This window comes from Geotrypetes seraphini, chromosome 1 (assembly GCF_902459505.1).
Source record: "Geotrypetes seraphini chromosome 1, aGeoSer1.1, whole genome shotgun sequence".
Lineage (NCBI taxonomy): Eukaryota > Metazoa > Chordata > Amphibia > Gymnophiona > Dermophiidae > Geotrypetes > Geotrypetes seraphini.
Genome location: NC_047084.1, coordinates 508,005,225 through 508,032,240, shown reverse-complemented (window position 1 = coordinate 508,032,240; position 27,016 = coordinate 508,005,225). Strand labels below are relative to the sequence as shown.

The 27,016-nt window shown below is 43.0% G+C and overlaps 1 protein-coding gene across 4 annotated transcripts in view; it reads left to right on the top strand.

Moving 5' to 3' along the window:
- SLC35D2 (solute carrier family 35 member D2) overlaps positions 1-27,016 on the top strand; it is a 252,160-nt gene that overhangs the window by 148,673 nt on the left and 76,471 nt on the right. For all 4 annotated transcript variants that reach the window (XM_033928325.1, XM_033928295.1, XM_033928314.1 and 1 more), the window contains exons 3-5: positions 6,741-6,827; positions 17,352-17,419; positions 26,528-26,599. In XM_033928325.1, the coding sequence (XP_033784216.1) occupies positions 6,741-6,827; positions 17,352-17,419; positions 26,528-26,599 (227 nt within the window). The remainder of the gene's footprint in view (positions 1-6,740; positions 6,828-17,351; positions 17,420-26,527; positions 26,600-27,016) is intronic.

The window sequence follows — 27,016 nt, the reverse complement described above, 5'->3', positions numbered from 1 at the left end:
GCCACTTATATGCCAGTAAAAAAGGGTTTTGGGGTGTATAGGGGAGTGCACATGTTTAAGTATCAATGCAGTGATTACAGGGGCTTATGGGCATGGGTCCTCCTCTCTATGGGTCCCTAACCCACCCCCAAGATGACTTAAGCTGCCTCTGGGCTGGACGACTAGGCTGAAATTTAAAGTTGTGAATAAAATTTTTATGGGGGGGAGTTGGTGATCACTGGGGTAGCGTGTGGGGGGTCTGTTTTATATGTTTGCAGTGCTTATCTGCTGACTTTAGGTGGGTTTTTGTGACTTAGACCATGTTTTACATGGTCTAAGTCTAAATGTCCAAGTTCTGTCGATCCTGGGCTGTATAACTTTCGGTTATACATGCTGTATGACTAAGTCTAAGCCAACCCACGTCCCACCAACTCCCACCCTCGATACGCCTCCCGAAACGCCCTGTTTAGCTTTGGACGTTGAGTGGCACTTTGAAGGCCTAGCTCATTTAGAAATACGTCCAAAACCCGTTTTTATTTTCGGCGCTTGGACGTTTATGAGAAATGTTCGTCCAAGTGCCGACTTAGGCTGTTTTTTGGACATTTTTCTCTTTCGATTATGAGCCCCATAGTGTTTATGTATTTTAGTGACGGAACAGAGAAAAGATTTTGAGCTGACGATCAAAGAGCCTTAGAAGGGTTATATGGGATAAGAAGATTATTAATCAATTCTGGTTGGTTATTTTGTTGGATTTTAAAAGTTAACAAAAGTTTTGTATCATGGGTATGCACAACAGTCTCCCTGGTCATCTGAGATTATGCACAGAATGTGTCAACTTTAAGAAATTATTAAAGACCCAACTATTTGTCGATGCCTATATGTTGGTAGTAGAAACAATTCTCGTGCCTTGTTGGACATGATGCTGTCCCATATATGTAAATCATGAATATTCCCCCATGTTTATGTTTTTATAGATATGCAGATAATGAATATTATCTTGTCGATGGCCTTATGAAATCTTTATGAATGTATTTGATATTGCAAATCACCTAGATCCCAGGCGATATATAAATGTGTTAAATAAATTTAGGCTGTTCAGAGCATGCCATGCTGTCATTAATTATGCTGCTCTCTAGGCAGCGGAATCTTGACACAGAACAACTTTCGAGGCCTACTCCATGCTCCCATCCCCAGCCTTTCAAACTAGTGTCAAACTTGTAGCAGTCCAGGGTCAAGCATGTGGTCAGCATCAGCCCCAAACAGCTCACCTTAGTTCTCTTGAGTGAATATTATTTAATTTATTATTATTCTGCTTAGATGATGAATTGGAATAACAGTTAACAGCTAACAGTTTGGGGGAAAAGTTGAAAAAAACCCAAAACAAAACCAGAGGATGTACAATGTGCAGAAATTTAATCAATGAAAGTCATAAAAAATAAGGTAATAGCATCAATAACACTCAAAGTTGGGAGTAAAATACTAAACAAGCTAATTCTCTAAAATTTCTATAGACTTCTTCCAAAAAAGGGAATGAATTCAATTATAACATAAGTATAATTTTGTGCTCAGTGAAAGCCAAAACAAGCTTTTGGTATAAGAGCTCAAGACTCTACCAGCTCATGCTTGCATACATCACAGCACCCCTCCCTACCAAAATTCCAGATCTTTCATTGTTAAACAAAATGTCAGATAATGAAGGGTACTTAGCTCAGCTGGAACAGTTGTTGCGTCCTATGCTCACAATTCTTCAAGTCCCAAGTGCTCAGTGCTTATAAAATAAAACAAAAATCAAAATTCAAAAAAACAAACCAAAACCATAGTCCATAAAAGTTTCAGCAAAGTCTATACTCCAGAAAATCTCAAACTTCCTCGACACAGTACGTGTTCCCTGATGACTTCTTAACACAGTACGGGGCTCATAATCAAAAAAACAAACATCTAAAAAGTGGCCTAAATGGGTATTTGGACGATCAAAAAGCCTGATCGTCCATGTACCCATAATCAAAGCTGGTTTTAGACATATCTAAAATCAGCTTAGGCCTTTCCCCTGCCTCTAAACGCATAGAGCGAAAAGAGGCATTTTTAGAGGAAGGAAAAGGACGGGAGGTGGGCCGACCTAGACCTAGGCGTGCAGCAGGTATAACCAAAACTTTAGGCAGGTTGCCTAGTCGGCACATACGTTTTGACTTAGACCAAGTCAAAACAGGTATAAGTGCCGAAAAGGGGCCGCTGAGTAGGTCATGGCTTCTGCGATCAGCTCAGCGGCCCCAGCAACCTGCCTACCCCCTACAGCAATGATCGCAGCAGGAGAGATGGCTCATCTCCCCTGCCGCGATAGCGATACCACCAAGGGCCGACAAACGCAGCACTTGGCTATCGGTATCACGGCAGGAGAGATGAGCCATCTCTCCTGCAGTGATCCACCCCTCCCCCCACCCGACAACGATCACGGCAGGAGGGAGTCCAAGCCCTCCTGCCCAGGCGACTGCCCAACCGCCGACTAAGATCATGGCAAGAGGGATCCCAAGCCCTCTTTCCCCGCGGCACCCCGACTCCATAGGGTAAGAGGGAGCCCAAGCCCTCATGCCCCGTGGCACCCCGAACCCCGCCCCCCCCCGCTGATTGAGATTGGGCAGGAGGGAGCCCAAGCCCTCCTGCCAAGGGAAACCCCCTACCCACCACCCCCACTAAGATACGGGCAGGAGGGATCTCAGGCCCTCCTGCCCTCGATGCACCCCCCTCCTCCGAATGCCCCCCAGAGCCCCCGATCAGCCCCCTCCCACTGACCCTTGATGCCCTGCTGACCCCTTAACCCCCCCACTGCAATCCCCCTCCCCGTATCTTAAATTCATTGAATGGCTGGCCTTAGGGCCTGATTGGCCCAGCGGCTCAAACCCCGCCCAGGCAGCTCAAACCCCAGGTTGAGCCCATGTGCCTCAGGCCCCGCCCACAGGAGGGGCCTAAAGCTTCTGGGCCTATTCCATTTGGCCTAGGTGCCTCAGGCCTCGCCTGTGGGTGGAGTTTGAGCCACCTGGGTCAATCAGGCCCTATGGCCAGCCATTCAACGGATGGCTGGCCTGCCAGACAGATAAGCTTGGCATCCATTTGTCCAGCCAAAGAATTTAAGGTACGGGGAGGGGGATTGTGTGTGTGGGGGGGTCGAGGGGTCAGCGGGGTCTCGCGGGTTGGCTTGAGGGGGCCGATCAGGGGTTCGGGGCGTTCGTGGGAGGAGGTGCGTTGAGGGCAGGAGGGCCTGGGATCCCTTAGTGGGGGTGGGGGTAGAGGGTAGAGGGTTTGCCTGGGCAGAAGGGTTTGGGCTCCCTCCTGCCCAATCATAAGCAGCGAGGGGGGGGGGTTCGGGGTGCCATGGGGCAAGAGAGCTTGGGCTCCCTCTTGCCCCGATCGTGTCGGGGAAGGTTGAGCTCGCTGGGGCAAGAGGGCTTGGGCTCCCTCTTACCCCGATCGTTGTTGGGGGGGGGATTCTGTAACCGGTGTTGTTTTTGACAGATATGTAATTACAGTTGTATCTTGGTTTACGAGCATAATTTGTTCCAGAAGTATGCTCATAAACCAAAATACTTGTATATCAAAGCGAGTTTCCCCATAGGAACTAAGGGAAACTCACTTGATATGTTCCCACCTACCCCCCTCCCCCCCGAGAACCGGCAATTGCTCCCCCCGAAGGCCCCCCCGCGTGATCCGGCAATCTCGGAGAGAGCGTGAACTCGCAGGCCTTGAGCATGCGCAGATGCTCAAGGCCCAGCAAAGAAGAGGAGGCAGATCTTTGGGCACCGGCACCAATGCACAGGACATGCCGGTGCCGGTGGCCAGATGGAAGTAAGAAGCGTGTTTGGGTGGGTCTGGGGGATTTCAGATCACGGCCGGGGGGGGGGGGGTGCGACACGAGCGGGGGGGGGTTGCCGGATCCCAGGGGGGGGGTGCCGGATTGCGGGGGCGCCACTCGCAAATCGAGGCAAGCTCAGTTTCTGAGGCGCCGATTTTGTGAATGTTTTGCTCGTCCTGCAAAACACTTGCAAACCGGTGCACTTGAAAACCGAGGTACCACTGTATATTATTATTTAGTAGATATAAGTGTTCATATGTTCTATTGCACTTTATGTTTGTTTTTGAAACTAATAAAGATTTATTATAAAAGAAAAAAAAAGAGTGTCTCCAAGGATGTCAATTAGGCCGCAGTGTTTTTTTACAGCACTAATAAAGGCTGCCCCTCAATTATGTCATCCCGCCTGACCACCAATTGGAACCCAGGAGTATTCCTTACAAGTTAACTGCCCTCAGAGCCCGCCTATTCAGCTTGCACCATCCAATCACTGGTTTCCTTTAGTCCATATGGGGTCATGGTGTTTTAATTCAAACATCCAGCGAAATTCCTTAAGATTTAAAGTATGCTCTATATAGAGCGGGCGGGATGACATCATTGGCGCCTGAGCCAATCAAGGCCTAAGGCCCCTCCACGTGCATGACTTGATGCACCGGGGCAGGGCCTAAGGCCTAGACACATAGTTGGAGGCATAGAAGCAGGAGTGAGTGAACACCTCTCCTGTTCCCTTACAGGTACGGGGAGGGAGAACGGGAACAGAAAGTGGGTGTCTGGTGGCAGGAGGGAGTCAGCATCCCTCCTGCCATTTGTTTTTTTTTTTCGGGGGTGAGTCAGCCCGATGGCAGGAGGGAGTGGGAATCCCTCCTGCCATATTTTGAAGCGGTGACGGCGGGCATCGGTGGGGAAGCATTTTTGGGGGGGTTCAAAGGAGGAGGGAGCACTTTGTCAGGGGGGCATTTTTTCTTTAAATCGGGCTGATATTTTGCTTGAGTAATACACGCAAAATATCAGTGCCATTAAAAAAAGCCAGGTAGACCTGTCGCTAACACAGTTACTGACAGGTCTGCAGCAGTTGGGTTTGACAATAGTAAAACCCAATGCAAAATAGCCAAACAATTGTTAGTGAATCACTCGCTTGGCTATTTTGCATGGGGTTTTACTCATTTGCAGAGTGGATCGGATCGGAGAGGAGATTGATCGGGCAGCAGTTTAGTGAATTGGGTCGGGGAATGATCGCAAAACCAGTAAAACTGGTTTTGGGATTGTCAGTACAGGATTGGAAGGTTTAGTGAATCTAGCTCATTGAATTGAAAGAGAAATTAAATTAAAGAAAAGAACACATAAAATAAAAGGGAGTACTTACCTGTAGACAGGGGTCTCCTTACGTATCGAGGTACCTGTAAAAGGAAAAGACAAAGATTACACAAAGCAACAAAACTCAAAAACAATAGTTATTACTAAAGTGAGAGAAAACTTAAGACAAAATTGATCTAAGGTACCTTTAACTTTAATAGGCCATTGGCTGGAACCTAAATAGAGAGAAAAGAGAAATTATTTGCACTTTATTCTGGAGTTGAACCAATTTAAATATTTTAATGTGTTTTTAATGCATTTTAATTAAAATTACTAATTGAAGCACTTTACATTCAATTTTAAGTGTTTTTAATTTTTTTAAAATGTATTTCAATGTACTTTAATTGTGAAATGTTCTTGTGAAACGAGATTTATCTGAGAGTTCCTCAAGAAACCTTTTGGTGTGCAATAAAATTGTTTAATTGCAGTTGTAAACTGGTGTGAAGATCTTTCTTGCATCCTATACACACCCGGAAGTTCTTTAAAACCTCAGTAGCAAATAGACAGAAGTGAGCCTTGTCCTAGGGTAGGGGTAGGCAATTCCGGTCCTCGAGAGCCAGAGCCAGGTCAGGTTTTCAGGATATCCACAATAAATATGCATGAGATAGATTTGCATCTCAAGGAGGCAGTGCATGCAAATCCATCTCATGCATATTAATTGTGGATATCCTGAAAACCTGACCTGGCTCAGGCTATCGAGGATTGGAATTGCCTACCCCTGTCCTAGGGGATTCCAACTTTTACCAACAGACCACTGTGACATTAGATCTGTTTCTGTGTGACTAGGACAAGGTTGCGCTGAAGCTAGGGGGTGCTACATATATACCCTTTGTGGATTGTTTTTAAGTTATTTGGATGCTTATTAAACTACAAACTGGTGCATCCAGTCTTCTGTTCCACAACCTTTTTATTGTTTTGCTGCTTCATGTCCTTTGTGGAACCTTTTGGCAGTACAATAAAACCTTGGTTTGCGAGCATAATTCGTTCCAGTAGCATGCTTGAAATCCAAAGCACTCGTATATCAAAGCGAATTTCCCCATAGGAAATAATTGAAACTCAGACGATTCATTCCACAACCCAAAAACTTTAATACAAAATACTGTACGTACTCGTATTGCAAGACCTTGCTGGTTTAAAACAGTCACTACACTCCCGCAGCGTCAGAGAGAGAAGAACCATCGGCTCAGTTGTGATGTGATGCGTGTATACTGTATGTACTAGTATTGCACGTAATTGCTTGTTTATCAAGTTAAAATTGTGATGATGTTTTGCTTGTCTTGCAAAACACTTGCAATCCAAGGTTTTTACTGTATTTGGATTTTGCCTTTCTAAAGTGCTGCATATGCCCTGTACCACTATGCAAAGAATAGTATCGTCTCATATCAGCGCATTGTTTTAACCAGTCTCCCTCCTCAATACTAATAAAGTCCTATCTCTTAACAACTTAGCTACCGGACAGTTCAAACTTGCATGTACTGTGCAGATTTCATTAACAATTCATGAGCTTTCAGTTTAAAGTGTACATGTTAATATTCATAGCTTTTACTCATATATGTCTTTGGTTTAGATGGGAGTCACCATAATCATTTTATATGTGGCGAAACTGAAAAATTTTATCACCTTTCCTGATTTTAACAAACAAATCCCCAGGAAGGTAAGATGCTGACTTTTTTTTTTTTAATTGTTATTTTAAATGTTACTTCATTGTCAGGATGCATCAAACTGTAACTTTCCCCCTCTTCTACTAAGGGCTCCTTTTATGAAGGCGCGTTAGGGCCTTAACGCGTGGAATAGCGCGCGCTAGCCGCTACCATCTCCTCTTGAGCAGGTGGTAGTTTTTCAGCTAGTGCACGCTATAATGCTCGCTAATCTGGTGCGTACGCTAAAAACGCTAGCGCACCTTTGTAAAAGGAGCCCTAAGGTGCACTAACCGATTAGCTCATAAACGCCAACGCATCCATAGACTAACATGCACGCGTTAGCATTTAGCACGTGCTAAATCAATTAGCTTTCGCTAATTGGTTAGCGCACCTTAGTAACAGAGGACCTTTATGAATTGTATTCAATTGGAAAAGAATCTACAGGGATCCCATCAATCTGATCATATCTGTAAAGATCGTGCTGAGTTCTGAGTAAAATGTCAAGAGAAAAAGATTAAGTACATAAACTACTGGTAACTGTATAAGTGAATTTTTGTTAACTGTGATCTTGGGATCACTGAAATGCCCTAGTGTTCAAAGCGCACTTTCAATATGGGCTTCTATGTTAAGGACTAGAAGTATTGATTGGGTTGCAAAGGTATCCATGATTGGATTACTGCAATTCCTGTAGCCAATGCAACCTGACCAATATATTAGGTGTGAAGAATTTTTTAGCTGACTGCTCAATGTGGAAGGTCAAGATAGGTGTTACATGATGTGGCAGATTTATTAAATAGGGAGATAACTTGACTTTTACTTCCTTTCTGCCAAGCTAAGAATGTGGGGTGAAGAGCTCCTTAGATAGTAGAGTCAAGGGTGCTGAGAGGCTCAAGACAAATAAGAACATAAGAAACGCCCTCACCGGATCAGACCGAGGTCCATCCTGTCCGGTGATCCGCACACGCGGTGGCCCATTTAGGTACTCCTTTTTGGAGACCCGGATTTACCGTATCCCTCAATACGATATGCAAGAAGGTGTGTATCCAACTTTCTCTTGAATCCCAGTACAGTAGTCTCCTCCACAACCTCCTCCGGGAGCGCATTCCAAGCACCCACCACACGCTGTGTGAAACAGAATTTCCTGACGTTTGTCCTAAACCTGCTGCCACTCAGTTTCAGGCTATGACCTCTTGTCCGTGTCACCTCTGAATATTTCAGCAATGGTGTCTCCTGATCTATTTTATCAAATCCTTTTAATATTTTAAAGGTCTCTATCAAATCCCCTCTCAGTCTTCTCTTCTCAAGGGTAAAGAGTCCCAGCCTCCTGAGTCGATCTGTGTAGGTCAAATGTTCCATTCCTTTGATAAGTTTCGTGGCTCGCCTCTGCACTCTCTCCAGCAGAGTTATATCCTTTATAAGGTATGGAGACCAGTATTGGACACAGTACTCCAAGTGCGGTCTGACCATTGTTCTATAAAGTGGCATTATGACATTTTCCGATCTACTCGTAATCCCCTTTTTAATTATGCCCAACATCCTGCTCGCTTTTTTCGCCGCCGCCGCCGCACATTGTGCCGAAGGTTTTAGGGTACTGTCAATCAGTACCCCCAAGTCCCTTTCCTGTTCGCATTTTGCTAACTTCACCCCCAACATCCTGTACTCATGTTCCTTGTTTTTCTTTCCTAAATGCATCACCTTGCATTTGTTTATATTAAAGTTCATTTGCCACTTTATTGCCCACGTTTCCAGCTGGTTCAGATCTTTCTGGAGGTTCTCGCAGTCCCCTAGAGAGCCAACTGCCGGACATAGTTTTGTATCATCAGCAAACTTTATTATATTGCTTGTTATTTCCTCTTCCAGGTTGTTTATAAAAATATTGAACAAGATAGGCCCAAGAACCGAGCCCTGGGGCACACCGCTAGTCACTTTCTCCCAGTCCGAGAAATTCCCATTTATGCTAACCCTTTGCCTTCTGTTTTCAAGCCATTTGCCAATCCATCTGTGTACTTCCCCTCCTATTCCATGGCTTAGTAATTTCTTCATAAGTCTTGCATGAGGGACTTTGTCAAACGCTTTCTGAAAGTCCAAGTAAATTATATCCACTGGTTCTCCATTATCTATCTGTTTGCTTACTTTCTCAAAAAATTGTAGTAAATTTGTCAAACATGATTTCCCTTTCCTGAAGCCGTGTTGACTAGCCCTTATTAGATTGTGGTCCTCCAAGTGTTGTACAATGTTCTCTTTAATTATTGTTTCAATTATCTTCCCTGGAACCGATGTGAGGCTCACAGGTCGGTAGTTTCCTGGATCCCCTCTTGAGCCTTTTTTGAAAATTGGAATGACATTTGCTATCCTCCAGTCTTCTGGTATTTGCCCAGTTCTAATTGACATGTTAGCTACGGTTTGTAATAGTTCGCCAATTTCCTCCTTAAGTTCCTTTAATACTCTCGGGTGAATTCCATCCGGTCCAGGGGACTTGTCGCTTTTTAGTTTGTCAATCTGAAAGTAAATCATGTCCAACGTCACATTCACTGTTGTTAGGCTTTCCTCTGCGCCCCTGTTGAAAACCTTCCCTGTGTCTGGCATTATTGAAGTGTCCTCATTTGTGAAAACTGAGGCAAAGAACGAATTTAACCTATCAGCAACCTCCTTAATTGACCCTTTCTTTCCATGATTGTCGAGAGGGCCCACTGCCTCTCTTGCTGGTTTCTTTCCTTTTATATATCTGAAAAAGGGCTTAAAGTTTTTGTCTTCCTGCGCTATCTTCTCCTCATAAACTTTATTGGCTTCTCTTACCACTTTATGACACTTTTTTTGGTCTATTTTGTGATAGTTCCAGGCTTCCTTCGTTTTTTCTCATTTCCATTTTTTAAACGAGTTCCTCTTCTCCCTCACTGCGTCTATTACCTCTTTGGATAACCAAGCTGGTTTACCTTTGTTCTTTTTACGCTTTCCTTTAGATATCCTCGGAATATGTAGATTCTGTGCTTCTGTGATGGTGTTTTTCAGTAGAGACCATGCTTGTTCAACTGTTTGGATGTCTGCTGTGCCCTTCCTAAGCCGTTTTCTAACCATAGTTCTCATTCTATCATAATTTCCTTTTTTGTAGTTAAAGGTCGTGGTTTTAGTCTTGATTGGTTTCCCCTTACCGGTGCCAATGGTAAAATTGATCATATTGTGATTACTTGTTCCTAGAGGGACCGTAACTTCTACATCTGCCGCCCTTCCAGCAATGCCATTTATGACCAAGTCCAGGATTGCATTTCCTCTTGTCGAATCTCCTACCATTTGTTCAAGGAAGCAATCACCTAACATTTCAAGGAATTTTAACTCCCTGCTGCAGTTTGACGTTGCCAATTCCCAGTTGATCCCCGGAAAGTTGAAGTCCCCCATGATCGTTGTATTTTCCGATTTACTTCTACGAATAATTTCCTCCATCATTTCATTGTCTGTTTCCTCAGTCTATCCCGGGGGTCGATAATAAAGTCCAATTTGTATGTCTGCTTCTTTTCGTCCAGGAATCTTTATCCAGAGAGACTCTAGTTTACCATCTGCTTCTGTATCTCCTTCTCTATCAGACTCTATTTCTTCTTGGACATACAGGGCAATACCTCCCCCTTTTTGCCCGACCCTATCTCTTCTATATAGTTTATATCCTTTCAATGCCGTGTCCCATTCATTCTCTTCTTTCCACCATGTTTCTGTTATTCCTATGATATCGAGATGTTCTCTACTTGCTACTTCTTCCAGCTCGCCCATTTTGTTTCCTAAGCTTCTGGCATTCGTGTACATACATCTAAATCGCGCTAATTTCCTGGATTTACTAGTCCTCACATCCTCCTTTGAATCCTCTTTTGTATCTATTTGATCCTTTATATCGGCTTTTGTAGTATCTTCCTGATCTTGCCCTATATCAGTGCAGTTGCTTGAAGTTACCTCCACAGGATATCCTGGTGTCCGGACCATCGACCGGTTGTCGACTGTCGGCTCTCCCCTGATCTTTAGTTTAAAGCCTTCTCAATGGATTTCTTTATGTTCTCAGCCAGGACCCTCGTTCCCTGCTTGGCGAGGTGTAGTCCGTCCTTTCTATAGAACATGCTTCTTCCCCAGAATGTTGTCCAGTTTCGCACGAAGTCGAAACCCTCCTCTTCGCACCAACACCTCATCCAGGCGTTCACAGAATGATTTGAAAGTGCTATCCATCATTTCATCAGACAGAAGTTGTAGAAGAGACTGAAGTACTTATGACCAGTTGAGGTAACTGGGAGAAATGACTGGCAACCTGAAGAGGTTTGTATTGTTGCCCTATGAGCAGCTGGAGAAGAGCTGGAAGAAAAGACTTGCAACCAGAAACAGTTTGCTGATAGGCCCAGGATCACTGAAAAGTCTAGGGGAGAGGATGCTGAACAAGGTTTTGTGTGGAAGAAGTCTTGGCATATGCTTGGATTGGATAGATTGCCATCTGACCAGGAGAGCAGCTTAATACAGGAATAGAAGAAACTGAGAAGACAGCTGGCTAAACCACAGCAAGTCTGGGGGAGAGACAACATAAAACAGTTTTATGAGCATCTGAAACACTAAAGGCACAAAGAAAGGTTTGCATTGGTGCAAAGCCTCAATCAGAGTTTCATTCCCTTGGGAAGATGAGTGGCATGGAAGTGGTGCATCCCAACTCTATACTGAGTGGCCCAGTGCTTTGGTTTGAAAGACTGGTCTTGCTGCATCCTAAATGAATTTTCATATTTTGCTGAAAAGAAGAGAGTGGTTTGGGCAGTTAGGGCCAAATTCTGTAAATGGCATCTGATTATAAATGGCTGTAGGCATCCTACCACTGTCTAACCAGGCAATTGGGACACACATTAAATAAAAAAAAACAAAACACCCCAAGGCAGGCCCCTATACCGTAGGCATCTGTTGCTATTGAGGGAGACGTGTAGGGATGCTTAAGCTTGCCCAAGGCTAGGGGTGGGGGTGGTTTTGCCCGGAAGTGGGCTTAGGCAAGCTTAGGTGGCCCTAGGCATCTCACGAGGGCTGTGATAGGTGCCTGAAATGTAGGCCAGCAAAATGCTGGTCTACATTTCAAATAGAAGCAGCCGCTGAGCTGATCATAGCAAGGGAATCTCCCTGCCAAGATCAGTTTAGCAGCCGCAGCAGGGAACCCATCCACTCCCTCCTCGCGAAGTCGGCCGGCAGGAGGGATGCCCACTCTCTCCTGCTGGAACCTCCAAACCCCCTCCCCCAAATGTCTGCGGCAGGAGGTGTGCCCAATTCCTCCTGCTGCAATGCCGAACCCTCCCGACACAGTCTGAGGCAGGAGGGCTGCCCACTTCCTCCTGCCGCTAGCCTCAAAATCCCCTTGACACTTCCCAACTCCACCCCAACACCCCCAATATTCCCCCTGACACTCCCCAACTGCACCACGACAACTCCCTGACACCCACAAGATCATCCTACTGCCCCTAGAATGCCCTTGTACCTTTATCTGATGGCCGGCAAGAGGGATGCCCACTCCCTCCTGCCAGCAGGACTGCCACTGCAAAATGGCAGGCCTTCCCCTTCCTGATGCATTCTGGGATGCACCAGAGAGGGACCTAAGGCCACGACTGGCTAAGATGCCTAAGGCCACTCCCATAGGACCATCCTGTGAGTGGCCTAAGACTCTGATTGGCCAGATACCTAAAGCCCCGAGCAGTGTGGCAGGAGGCTTTCCCCTGACTCTCAGCTGTTTGGGCTTCCCATGCCGGCTCTGCTGATATGTGAGAGTCGCTGTTACAGTGATCCATCGGATCGGAGATTCGGGGATTATGGTGAAAATCTGTGTGAATCATGTGCATGCAAACTTTTTAGGGCATCAATAGCTCTTTTTGAATCAGCCCAAAAATCGGATTGGTGTAGACCCACATGGTCTTACTGATCTTCTTAGTGGATCTAGGCCATAGAGAGGAAAAGTCTTTTTTGTTTATTTTGTTTACACCGCAGCACCGGTGTGTGGTTGGAGAGGTTGTAACCCTATGTAATGTTATATTGTAACACTGTGAATGTTAAACTGTAACCTGTTCTGAGCTCTCTGGGGAGGACATGATATAAAATTAAATAAATAAATAAATACAATTGCTAAAAATATTTTTTATATGGGGGGGGGGGGTTAAAAAATTATTAGTCCTGGCTGTCACATACCCTAGGTATGCCACTAGCTGTAGCTCTAACCACTAGGCCCTACTAGAGATTTGCGTGGAGACAGACATCAAGTCCATCCCCACTGGAATCAAACCTGTCTCCGCTAGTCCCTACTGGAAATTGAATCTGTCCCCGCCCATCCCCACAAGTAATCTCTTCCATCCCCGCCCATTGCCCCCAAACTTCAGAAGCAGTTATTTAATTATGCTACTGAATTAAAGGCTCTGGTAGAGACCCATTTACAAATAAGTAAAGACACTTTATTGATGATAACATAAGAATTGCCACTGCTGGGTCAGACCAGTGGTCCATCATGCCCAGCAGTCCGCTCACGTGGCGGCCCTCTGGTCAAAGACAAGTACCCTTACTGAGACTAGCCCTTCCTGCGTATGTTCTGGTTCAGCAGGAACTTGTCTAACTTTGTCTTGAATCCCTAGAGGGTGTTTCCCCTATGACAGACTCCAGAAGAGCATTCCAGTTTTCTACCACTCTCTGGGTGAAGAAGAACTTCCTTACTTTCGTACGTAATCTATCCCCTTTCAATTTTAGAGAGTGCCCTCTCGTTCTCCCTACCTTGGAGAGGGTGAACAACCTGTCTTTATCTACTAAGTATATTCCCTTCAGTACCTTGAATGTTTCGATCATGTCCCCTCTCAATCTCCTCTGTTCGAGGGAGAAGAGGCCAAGTTTCTCTAATCTTTCACTGTACGGCAACTCCTCCAGCCCCTTAATCATCTTAGTCGCTCTTCTCTGGACCCTTTTGAGTAGTACCGTGTCCTTCTTCATGTACATATTTTGTAAATGGGTCTATTCCAGAGCCTCTAACGTAAATATAAAATATAAATACAGTGATACCTCGGTTTACAAGTGCACTGGTTTGCGAGTGTTATGCAAGACGAACAAAACATTCACAAAATTGGCGCCTCGGAAACCGAGCGTGCCTCGATTTGCGAGCGGCATCCCCGTGATTCGGCACCCTCCCCCCCGCGATCCGGCACCCCCCCGCCGCGAATCGGCACCCCCCGCTGCAATTGGAGATCTTGGAGAGAGCGTGAACTCGCAGATGCTCAAGGCCCATCAAGAAGAGGAGGCCGATCTTCGGGCACTGGCACCAACGCACAGGACATGCCGGTGCCGGTGCTGAGGCCCAGATGACAGTAAGAAGCGGGTTCGGGTGGGTCTGGGGGACATCAGATTGCGGCAAAGGGGGTGCCGAATCACAGCGGGGGCGGGGGTGCCGGATCGCAGGGGGGGCCTTCAGGGGGAGCAATACTGGTTCTCATGGGGGGGGGGGATAGAGCAGCGCCGCTGGCCTCGGGGGTGGGAACGTATCAAAGTGAGTTTCCATTATTTCCTATAGGGAAACTCGCTTTAATATACGAGTATTTTGGTTTACGAGCATGCTTCTGGAACGAATTATGCTCGTAAACCAAGGTACCACTGTACTCCATTTGATGAGGACCCTCAAGCTATGCCAGCTGAGTACTTCCTCTGAAGGTGGCCGGGGGTCCCTTTTGCCCAGCTAGGCAGGCAGCAGCAGTGTCCCTGAGTCACAGATGCTGGTACCTCAGTGGCTCAAGGATGCTGCCAGCAACTGCTGCATTTGGGGGAGGGGAGTTCTGGCCCCTTTCAACACTGGAGAAATAAAACCAGAAATGCATTTCCTTTTCTGTTGAACACAATGCAAAATCTGTTATACAGTACACATTTGCTAAAGCTAACATATTTCAGCCAATAAATTCCTTTTTGTACCCTTGTTGTCTGGTGTGGGATTCCTGAAGAAAGCAGACCCTTCCCCTCAGGATTCCCACGAGTCTGGAGGGGATCCCCAAGGACCTGAAGTGGATCCCTGCGGATTCCATGGGATTTCTGTTGCCCCCATTCCTGTGCAGCTCTCTGGGCCCTACCCTGCTCTAGCCAGAGTCCACCCATGTGCATTCTCACCTAAAAAATACACACTCTGTAAGTTATACACATATTTACAGACTAGCACATAGGCATGTACCTAGGGCTCCTTTTACTAAGGTGCGCTAGCGTTTTTAGCGCATGCAGCAGATTAGCGTGCACTAACCCTACGCTACGTGGCTAGAACTAACGCCAGCTCAATGCTGGCGTTAGCATCTAGCACGTGTGGCATTGTAGCGCGTGCTATTTCGTGCATTAAAGCCCTAACGCAGCTTAGTAAAAGGAGCCCTAGTATATATGTACACATATATTCAAGAATTCTGGACATTTATATATGAAATATTAGAATGCAGTTAATGGAATTAACCCTATAAGTTTAAATGGATGCCGTGCAGCTTCTGACCACATGAGTGCTTCTAACTATCAGCCTATTTCATTTCTAATAGGCTTTAGGCAGGTTTGGTTGCAGATACATTACAATTCTCTGGAAAAGATGAAAAATGCAGGCCATTGACAGATTAATACCATACTGGAGGCATCAATTTCATTGACGCGTGAGGTAGTTATATGTGGAGCGTTATTTCATATTAAGCCCCACCATAGATCACTATAAATGCCGGCTTTTCCTTATTATGACCGGGATAGCCATGCAAATGATTACTCGCAATTCGAAGAATTGGGATTACCATAGTTTTCCTTTTTGGTGGGCAAGCTTATGTTTAACTTATAAATATGAGAAAATGAATGCTGACATGCTGGGGCATAATAAGATATTCAAATTAGTTTGAGGTCCATTGACATCTTTTGTAGATTTGCTATAGTTGTCCTTTATCTTTATTTTCCGTTGTTTTTCACCCACACATCCAAGGGGGGATGGGAGCGGGAGGGGGGTATATCTTTTGTTTTGGTATTATTCCTGATGGTAATGATGGATGGGGGAGGGGATTTTTATCTTTTGTATAGATACTAATTGATTATAAGTGCTTGGTTGATTATCATTATTTGTATATAAATTGTATTGCATTTTTTGTTGGCATTAAAAACTAAATAAAGTTAAAAAATAAAATAAAACCGAGACTGACAAAACAGTGTAAATGTGGATTGTAGCAGGAGGAGAGTTATGGAGATGGTAAACTACCAGAGTGTCAGTCCAAATCATGCAGCCACTGCTCTTCCCACCTGGAAGCCTAGTCTTAGCTGGTTCTCTCTCTTCTCTCTCTCTGTGTATCTCCATTGGACCCATACTGGAAAAATTCAAATATTATTATATTATATATTATATTATATCATAATATTTTATTTTAATCCCTGGCATTGACTGATGTGCTGGATAATTGGCAAAAATTGCTCTTTAATATCTTAATCACTCTTACGCTCCAAATGATTTTACACAACTGGAAGTCGGCAGACCTTTTAAATATCACAGTTTGGTGAAAAACTGTCCTTTTAACTCACTTGTATGAATCCAAGGCTGCCATTTTCTCTAATAGACATAATATAGTTATTAAGATTTGGGCCCCGATTCTGCACTACTTGCAGTAAATGATTGACATTCCAAAGCATTAACTATCATTTACAGTATTTATTCAATTTTCTATACCATTCTCCCAGGGGAGCTCAGAACAGTTTACATGAATTTATTCAGGTACTCGAGCAATTTTCCCTGTCTGTCCTGGCAGGCTCACAATCTATCTAATGTACCTGGGGCAATGGAGGGATTAAGTGACTTGCCCAGGATCACAAGGAACAACGTTGATTTGAACCCACAACCTCAGGGTGCTGACACTGTAGCTTTAACCACTGCGCCATACACTTTATACTGTTCACATACTATCTCATTTTTCAATATGCCATTGTATGGGATTCCCTTCTGCATGGGTCTTGACAAATTACATGGACCTTGTTATATACATATATTTGGCCAGCTACTATTATTATTATTTTTCCCTTTTGTATCTCCTCCCAGGTTGCTTGTTTGTATTACTTGAGGTTGTGATCGCATATGATGCATATATGGTTACTTTTCCATGCATGTCTGTTTCCACAATGTATGTGACGATTGCATCCTTTTGGTGTTCCTAAATTTCATGTTATTTTTTACATTTTCTAAAAATTAAAAGTTTTATGAACTGTAAATATCTCTCATAGCTCCACATAGGCTCAGGGTCCAATGCAGATCTCTTTATTGCAGTGGAGGAAGGGTTAATAGGCTAATTGTATAACTGCTGGAGCAGAATGGGTGTGCTGACACTTTGCCTTAGGGTCCTTCAAAAGGAAAAACATATCTTAATTAGGTGCAGGAAAAAGGTCTATAATTGGATGAGAAATCTGGAGAAAGGCAAGAAAGGAACAGGAAGAATGAGAAATCTTCATTCTCTGGTTTCATTTTTTTAGGCATTTTAGACACCCACATCTTTGTTGTTTTTCATCATGCTGTCATTGCATTTGTTTTACAGTTGTTCCCTCTACCTCTGATTTACATTGGAAATCATCTCAGTGGATTGGCAAGCACACAGAAATTAAGGTAAAAGAGAATTTGGATCTCCAGTAGCTTTTGTATATGAGCATGTAAGGGATTGAGTTTGTGTTTTCTGGATGCCTTGAATTTCTTTAAAATGTACTTTGGTAACGTGGCTTTCCACATTCTACCCACATAGTCTGTGTTGGCATGTTTGTATTATATTCCTGTGAGTTGTGCTGCTCAGAACAAAGTAGGATCAAAGCGGTTTACTATATAACTTTTTCAAATACAGTGATGCCTTGGAATCCAAACTTAATCCGTTCCAGAACCCTGGTCGAATTCCAAGACAATTTTTCCCATTGAAAATAATAGAAACTAGATTAATCCGTTCCTGGGTCCCACAAACTCAAATTTTAACAGTAAATACACTGGATTTTAAGGTAAAATATTAACAAATATTCCAAAGCAGCATTCAGATTCTGAGGCAGAAACACACACATATAATATGCAGGGCATTCGGATTCCAAAGCAGAGTTTGGATTCTGGGGCAAAATTTACTACAAAAAAATTCAGATTCCAAAGCGTTCAAGTTCTGGGGCGTCAGATTCTGATGTACCACTGTATATAAAAGGAATGCCATTTTAAATAGGAAAGAAAAAGAAGAAGAAGAAAAAAAAAAAGAACCAAATTTCTAATACATAATATCCATACCATCCAAATTAAAAACAAACTATTAATTAATACCAGTTTAAAACATTTACTTAAAAATATATAAATGCATACATAAATGCAGACTGCAGTCCCAATTCTATCTCATCCATTTAAAAAGGCCAATCTTTATTCTTACAGACTGAATGCTGTACGTGACTGGTGACCCTCACCTTCAGACCCATTGAAATCACCTTGCTCTTATGCCCCGCTGGCAATACATTTTGTCCAGCTAGAAACTCATGAGACACCCCGCAGTGAAGCAATAAGCAATAACAATTACGTCCTTGCAATTATGTTCTTGAAAGAGCGGGTGTCACAAAGTAGGCACACCGACTTCCCTTTTATATTGGGTTATACAGTATACCCCTGCAAATTCACGGTTTGCGGACTCAGCCATTCGTGGCATTTTCTGACCACCTCTTCCGGTCAGAAAATACCGCGAACGACTGACCAATGGGAAAGCAACTTTCCCCCTTCTTTGCCTGCTCAAGAAAAGGATGGCTAGCAGTTTGCACAGGTTACTTTTTTCGCTGGGAGGTTCCTGATGATGCCCTCCAGCTTTACTTTCCTGACAATGCACAGCACTCCTTTTTCACCTTCTCCACTTGGGTTCACATCCAGCACTCCAGCTATATCCAACCGCCTCCTGCACAGCCTGAATATTCATTCATCTTTACCTTAGCTCTTAGTGGCACCGGTCTCAACATCACCTCCTGCCAGCCTAAATATTGTTTTTCAGCACCCGCTGCTGCCCTATCCCGCCTCCGATCTGCTCCTAAACTGCATTTGCGTTTTTTCAAAATTCACGGGTGCTCCTGGAACGAACCTCTGTGAATTTCGGGGGAGTACTGTATACATTCATCATAAACTTAAAACCCCCACCTGTCTACTGGCCCCATTGGCTAGGACTCAGTGGCTCTCATCCTATCAGCCCTAAACTATTCTACTTCCGGTAGTCCCTCCCCTGTTTACATCTCCCCTTACTCTTGCCAAAACCTCCCCGAAATGACCCTGATTCTTACCCTGTTTCCCTGAAAATAAGACCTATCCCAAAAATAAGCCCTAGCATGATTTTTAAAGATGCTCCTAATATAAGCCCTAGTTAAGATTGACCCCCGAATGTCCCCCAACACTCCCTGACTCCATTCCTGACAATAGTGCTGCCTGATTTGCTGAAAAAAAATCGGAATCAATTCAGCAACACCCACCCCTGCTGCTTTAGAAGGCCTCAGAGCGGAGGTATGTCAGTCTCACGGTGGGAGGGTCAGTGGGGTTCTGCTGCACAGGGGGATGGGAGGGAGGGATAGAAAGATGCTGTACAAGGGGGGGGGAGAGGAAAGAGGAAGAATTGGGGTGGAGGAGAGGAAGGGAGAGATGATTGTTGTACATGAAAAAAAATAAGACATCCCCGAAAATAAGCCCTAGTGCGTTTTTTGGACCCAAAATTAATATAAGACACTGTCTTATTTTTGAGGAAACACAGTACTTACTTTTATTCTTTTCTGGCTGTCCAAGTTAGCATTTCTGCAGCAGTAAGCAATCTGGCCTCTCACCCTCACCCCATCCCCATTCTGTTTCCTGTACTGTCTGTCAGTGCATATCTATTTTTTGCAATAAGCAACATATATTCTTTTCTATATACTGTTTACCACATGTCCTAACTTCTAATCCTATTGATCACTGAGGCCAACCTCTAGTCCTTGTGGGCAATCTGTTGTACTGCTCTCTCTGTGGCAGCGATCTCCATTTTAGATGCACAAAACAATCTGCCTCATTGCTTTTTATTTTTTCCCTTTTCTCTGCACGCAGCATTGCCTCTTTACTAATTATTCAATTACTAAGGCTCAACTGAAATATCAACAGAGGGACTCGCCGTGCTTGTAATGGACTAGAATCAATGCAGCCCTCTTGATTTCAGCTATCTACAGTAAGATTCATCTGATTGAGTTTCAAAGCGATTTCAGCAGCAGGCGTGGATCCAGCCTGCTTAAATCGCCTGGAGCCATCCAACAGCTTATAGGTGTCAGGTTTATTTAAAGTTTGATTATATCGCTTAATAATACTTCTAAGCGATGTAGAATTTAAAATTGGATACAGTATTACAAATTAAAAACAATTACCTAACCAAACTATGGGAGCAACGTGATACAAATGTGTCAGGGATTGAAATACAATAATTATAGGAAAGAAACATGCAGGGGAAGCACAGGAGGGAATGTGTCTGAAGCCTCCTGAAGTTCGTGTATCTTTAGGAAGAAACACAATTCCTTTAATTTTTATGTCTGAAATGCATCTCTATATAGAAAGGACTTAAGGGAGCTCTTAAAACAATCAAGATTTGGTTCTTCTCTAACCCCCTCTTTTACTAAGGTGTGCTATGCTTTTTAGTGCGTGATAAATATTAGCGCACGCTAACCGCTAACGCGCCCATGCATGTGTTGATTTAGCATGCGCTAAAAGTGTGCCAAAACGCTTAACGCACCTTAGTAAAAGAGGGCCTGAGATGTGAGGGTAGCGTATTTCGCAGCCGCGGAGCATACATTGCGAAGATTTCATTTCTTCAAGTATTAATTATTCAATAGCTCTGTCTTTCTTTCTGTCTGTCTCTCTCCTTGGCCACTGTGTGTCTGTCTTTCTTTCTGTCTGTCTCTCTGGCCACTTGTCTGTCTTTCTTTCTTTCTGTCTGTGTCTCTCCCTGGCCCCCTGTCTGTCTGTCTGTCTTTTTTTTCTTTGCCTCTCTCTCTCTTTGGCCACTGTCTGCCTGTCTTTCTGTCTGCCTCTCTGGCCCCCTCTCTGTCTTTTTTTCTTTGCCTCTCTCTCTCTTTGGCCACTGTCTGCCTGTCTTTCTGTCTGCCTCTCTGGCCCCCTCTCTGTCTTTTTTTCTTTGCCTCTCTCTCTTTGGCCGCTGTCTGTCTTTCTATCTGTCTCTCTGGCCCCCTGTCTGTCTGTCTTTTTTTTCTTTGCCTCTCTCTCTTTGGCCGCTGTCTGTCTTTCTATCTGTCTCTCTGGCCCCCTGTCTGTCTGTCATTCTTTCTGTCAATGTCTCTCCCAGGCCCCCTGTCTGTCTGTCTGTCTTTCTTTCTCTCTCTCTCTCCTTGGCCACTATCTGTCTTTTTTTCTTTGTCTCTCTCTTTGGCTGGTGTCTGTCTGTCTGTCTCTCTGGCCCCCTGTCTGTTTGACATTCTTTCTGTCTGTGTCTCTCCCTGGCCCCTTGTCTGTCTGTCTCTCTCCCTGGCCCCCTGCTTGCCTGTCTCTCTCTGTTGCGCCATGCCTGTCTCTCTGTGTCCCCTTTCTGTCTTCCCCCTGAGCAAACCAAGATTGCTGCCTGCCCCCAGCACACCCCTCCCCTCAAAGCATCCCCCTTTCCCTTGCTCCCTCCACTTCCCCTGTGCATCAGTAGCAGCCAGATGCCTCGCAGCACCCACACCCTCTCGGCCTCGTCCAGGCCGAAGAACACCCTCCTGCCGTTGCTCTCGGCAGTGAACCATCCTGCTGATGCTCTCGCCATCGCTGAAACTGCCGCAAGTGCTGGAAGTTGCCGCACGCGGCGCAAATGGAACATGGCCATGGAGGCACACATCACGGCGGCAGGGATCACGCCATTTCAACTGTGCATGCGTGGGTAAGGGTTTTATTATACTAGATTGCAGTGTGCTCATACATTGTTACATAAACTGCCATAAAGACTGCTGTGAACTTTCAGGAATGTTCAGTTTGATAAATTGCTTTTTTGACACCCTGATGCAACAATTTTGAAACAAGGTCCATGTTGGGGCCAAGCTAGAATATCACACAACGCTACACAAGATAAGTCTTAGTTTTTAAATATTTTTTGACACATAAATTGTTGGTGCATGTATGGTACATGTTGGAATTGTGCAGTGACCAATGGTTGTTACTTCATGGTTGTTCCTTTAAGAATATTTCTCTATGAGCACATTGCAACACTACATAATGGGCTCCTTTTACGAAGCCACGTTAGCGTCTTTAGCGTATGCACCTTTTTAGCGTGCGCTAATCCCCACGCTAGCAGAAAAACTACCACCTGCTCAAGAGGAGGCAGTAGTGGCTAACACGGCCGGCAAATTAGCGTGCGCTATTACACGCGTTAAACCACTAATGTGGCTTCGTAGAAGGAGCCCAATGTTTTGAATATTCAATTAATTAAATCTGTGGGATTATTCGCTATCTTTGATTATCTATCTCCCAGACATTATTTGTTTTACAAAGTTCCCCTCAATTATTTTTTGGGATTTTCCTTGCTTATATGCTTAATGTATTTCATGCTGTTCAAGTTGATGATTGTTATATGCTTACACCAAAGACATTTGCTTTACATTTTTATATGTTGATATTAGGACATGTTTTCTACATGTATGTTAACATAGACTTTTAAATTCTGATTAGTTTTATTATGTAACATTATAATATTTATATGTCATTTACAGAAATTAATTAATATGTATTTGTAATGGAATCATTTTGTTGTACTATGGGCTTTTCATTAGTTACTATTCTTGTTTATCACGGTTCGGTAGGGTAATATACCTTTTCTTTTAAAACTCACCTATTCATTCATTCATTCATTTACTCAAAGTGCATATATATTCTTTATGATCACTACTACTGAATATGTTATTATCTTTTTTGGTTTAATTTATTGATTTCACTAAAATATTACCACGTTTATTTTAGTGCATAACATATTCCAGAGTTGGACATTTCAAAATGCTCATAGCAGAGCTGCAAAATTGGTCTTTTCTTTCTTTTGTTTATTATTGTCTTACTTTTTCACTTCAGCGTTTTATACTAGCACTCCTTAACATTTAAGCTTTTTCAGTGCATTATCACTCACACGTCATTCATATCCTCTAGTTCCTCCCTCTTTTCTTTCATCATGTGGAGGTTCCAACTAATCACGGCAGAGCTGTGAAATTGGTCTTTTTCTTGTTTAATATATTTTTTATTCTTTCACTTTAGCGTTTTATACTAGCACTCCTTTACATTTACAAGCTTTTTCAACGCATTGTTACTCATACATTTTCATATTCTTTAGCTCCTCCCCCTTTTCTTTCATCATGTGGAGGTTCCAACCAATCATGGCAGACTTAGCTCCTGCCTTACATATTTAACTGCTCTCCTTCTCATGTGAGTTCTTATTGCTTTGGTTTCAAGCAGCGTCTTTTCCACGACTCTCCACATATCAGGTAATCCCTCTAAGTTTTCTTTCAAGTTCGTTTTTTGCTCTGGGTTTTCTCCTTCTTTTTATGTGGCCTTTCCACTTTTATTTGTATATCTTTCCTCTCCCGCAGCCCCACTATAGATTCCCCTATAGCACTGTTCCGTTTTGTTTTAACCAGTCACATTTTTTTGTAATGTTAGCAAAGTTTGTAGATTTTCAGAGCTTTTTTGATTTTCACATTCAAAACCTTATTTTAGTGCTCACGAGGGGTTTTTTCTTGCCCTTTTTCCATTTGTATAAGTGTTTTTGAGTTTGTTTTAGTTTCATTCGCTGCGGCTCCATTTTTGCCACTGCATTTGCACTTGTCTGTTCTTTTTAATCTTTTTTGCCAATAGTTATATGATGATTTGCACGTGCCTTCATGTCCCCTTTTACACTACATTTTATTTGTCCCATGGTGCATTTGATTTCCACCATGTTTTTTTTACATTCTTCCCTTTTTAAATAGTTTTACCATTACGCTTTGATATATGTAATTAGAATCATTTGTAGTGCTTAGCTTTTACATGTTTTTTAACTTGTTTTTTTAAATTAGATTATACCAATATGAAATTTACATTTTAACTGATTTCTTTATGAAATGTGGGTATGTGTTTTTAATTTATATATTTCTCCTGGACTAATTAATTTGTTCCACGTATCTACAACCATAGGACTCTGAGGGTATGTATGTTGTCATACATAGTGTTGTCCTGCATAGTGTTTTTCCTTCTCTCCTCTCTTCATCTTATGTTCTTTATAAATTAATTCCCAGCACATTTATCACATTATGGTCACTGTTTTTAGAATTTTTAAAATTTTTTAAAATTATTTCTTGATTTTTTATAGTTGTTTCACTCCGCATTTTGTATTGATTTTCTCCTCTTTTAAGTGCTGTTTACTTTCTTTTGCAGTCCTTTTTATTATCTCTTTCATATTCGTCAGTCTTTCACCAATTCATTTTAGTCTCATCACTTCATTAATTCACTAAATGCATTTTTTTGTATTACAGTATCTTCGTGCATGATGTCACTTGCAGTTTTGGGCTCCACATCACAGTTATTATCCATAACTGCTTACACATTTACTCCAATGTACCCTATTTATTATTTATAAGACCCCTGAAGAGGACTTTTTGTTGAAACACGGACCATGTTGGGTCCCATGCCTTCACCAATGATCTAGGCACCCAACTGTAGGTGTCTTTTATAGAATCAGGGCCTATAGAGGTGTGCTAAAAAATTCTCAGCCCACCAAAGAAGAGAATGAAACTTATTCCACATATTAACCCCTAAGTTCAACACACTTGGCAAATTATGTCTGAAGTTTCTGTAACCCTTCCAAAAATACTCTGATGTCTGGCCACTGAAATACTGCTCTGCTGCTGCAATCACCTCCACATCACTTAAAATTTTTTGACCTTTCAAACTCTTTTTAAGGTTTGGAAACAGAAAACAGTCAGATGTAGCAAGATCTGGTGAGCAGGGTAGATGGTCTATCCACTGCAATCCCAACTGCATCAAAACATCCATCATTTTGTCAGCCTTGTGAACAGGTGCATTGTCTTGCAAAAATAGAACTCTTTTCTGCAGCTTTCATCTCCTTTTTTCTTTCAATGCCTCCTTTAATCGGCGCAGCAAGTTACAGTAGTATTTTGCATTAACTGTTGGCCCCTTTTTAGATTATCATTACAATATCTTCCTGATCCCAAAACACTGTAGCCATGACCTTTCCTGCTGACTTTTGGGTCTTGAATTTCCTTGGCCTTGGAGAACCTAAGTGTCACCATTGCATGGACTGTTATATTGTCTCAGGATCATAGTGGTGTAACCATGTTTCATCAACAATAATTAGTCGTTCCAAAAAGTTGACACCAGCTAGCTGAAAATGTTGCAATATCAACTTGGAAGTATCCACTCGATGCTGTTTCTCATCAGCATTCAAACATTTGGGCACCCACTTGGCTAACAGCTTCTGCATACCCAGCTGCTCACGGATTATACATTCAACGCATTTCCTGTATATCTGTAGTGCCAGCAATTGTTTTAGCTGATATTTGCCGATCTGCCAAAATCAGGTCATGGACATGGTCAACAATTTCAGGAGTTGACACTGTTTGAGGTCTCCCAGACCTTGCTGCATCTTCAATCTCAAAATCTCCACTCCGAAAGTTTGCACATCACTTCTTTACTGTGGAGTATGGTGGGCATTTGTCAGTGAATGTTTGCATCATACATTCATGGATTTCCTTTGGAGTTTTCTTTTGCAGGAATAAGAACTTCATGACAGCTCAGAGTTCCACACTTGTAAATTCCAAAGTTTTTTCTTTGACGTGAACATAAGAATCACCTTACTGGGTCAGACCAATGGTCCATCTAGCCCAGTAGCCCATCCTTATGGTGGCTAATCCAGGTCACTAGTACCTGGCAAAAAACCAAAGAGTAGCAACATTCTGGAACCTCAGAGAGTAGCAACATTCCATATAGAATCCCAAGAGCAGCAGCATTCCATGCTTCAATCAATGATCTGAAACAATGTCAAGACAGCATGCAAACAACACTTTTTGTCATCCTTTTCTTTTCATTTTGCAGAAACAATGTCAAAAACATAGTATTATGATTCTGCAAATTGGCACATTGCAAAATAAAATAACACTCTTTTCAACTACAGTGGCAAAATAATGCTCAGAATATAGGCAGTTGGTTGGGCTGAGAACTGTTCAGCACATCCTTGTACCGTGTTTCCACATTTACTGGGAGCAGGTATCAAACATTCATCTGAATATTAACACATGACCTGCAATACAAAATAGCAGGAACGCCCCCCATGGTTGCCAGATTAAAATTTGCTGCAGCCTGGTCTAAAGTACCACATTATGCCACAGTAACTGCAAATTCTACCATGATTTAGTAAAAGGGCCCCTCAATGTCTCCAAAAATATTAGATTTGTTTCTACAATGCATCCATTGAAAAAGTACCAATTGTGATTCTCCATTAAAAAGCTCTCATAATGGATAGAATAAAGCTATCACAACAAATCAAGGCTGGGGTTTCATTTTAGTTCACAGTATAGAATATTGTGTAACTAATTATGTCTAATCTAAATCCACTTTCAGTCTCGCTGCAGCAAGGACCCACCTTTAGAAAGATTTTAGTTTTTGTTAGTCTGCATTTTTTTTCCATTTACTGTGAAATAATGTACTACTTTTAATAATTATGTTTCTTTCTTTTTTGGGCAGTTTACCAATGTTTACAGTGCTCCGGAAATTTGCCATTCCCATAACACTAGTTCTGGAAACCATTGTGCTCAGGTGCTTTTCTGTTTTCTTAGCCTTTTATTGCTGTTTTTAACATATGCAATGTGGGGAGAGTTCTAATAGATGCTTCCTCTTGGGATCACAAGATTAAAAAAAAAAAAAAAAAGAAAAGTTTATTCATATATGTATACAACAGGCAAAATAGATTCTACATGGCCAGTGTTTCACACTGGTGGCTTCTAGCTCAATGCACAAAGAATGCTTCCTGTGCAATATAAAACCAAACTATTGGTTTAAACCATCCCCATAGGTTTGTTTCCTATCCCCATCCCCAACCTGCATTTAACACAGGGATCTCAAAGTCCCTCTTTGAGGGCCGCAATCCAGTCGGGTTTTTAGGATTTCCCCAATGAATATGCATTGAAAGCAGTGCATGCACCTAGAGCTCATGCATATTCATTGGGGAAATCC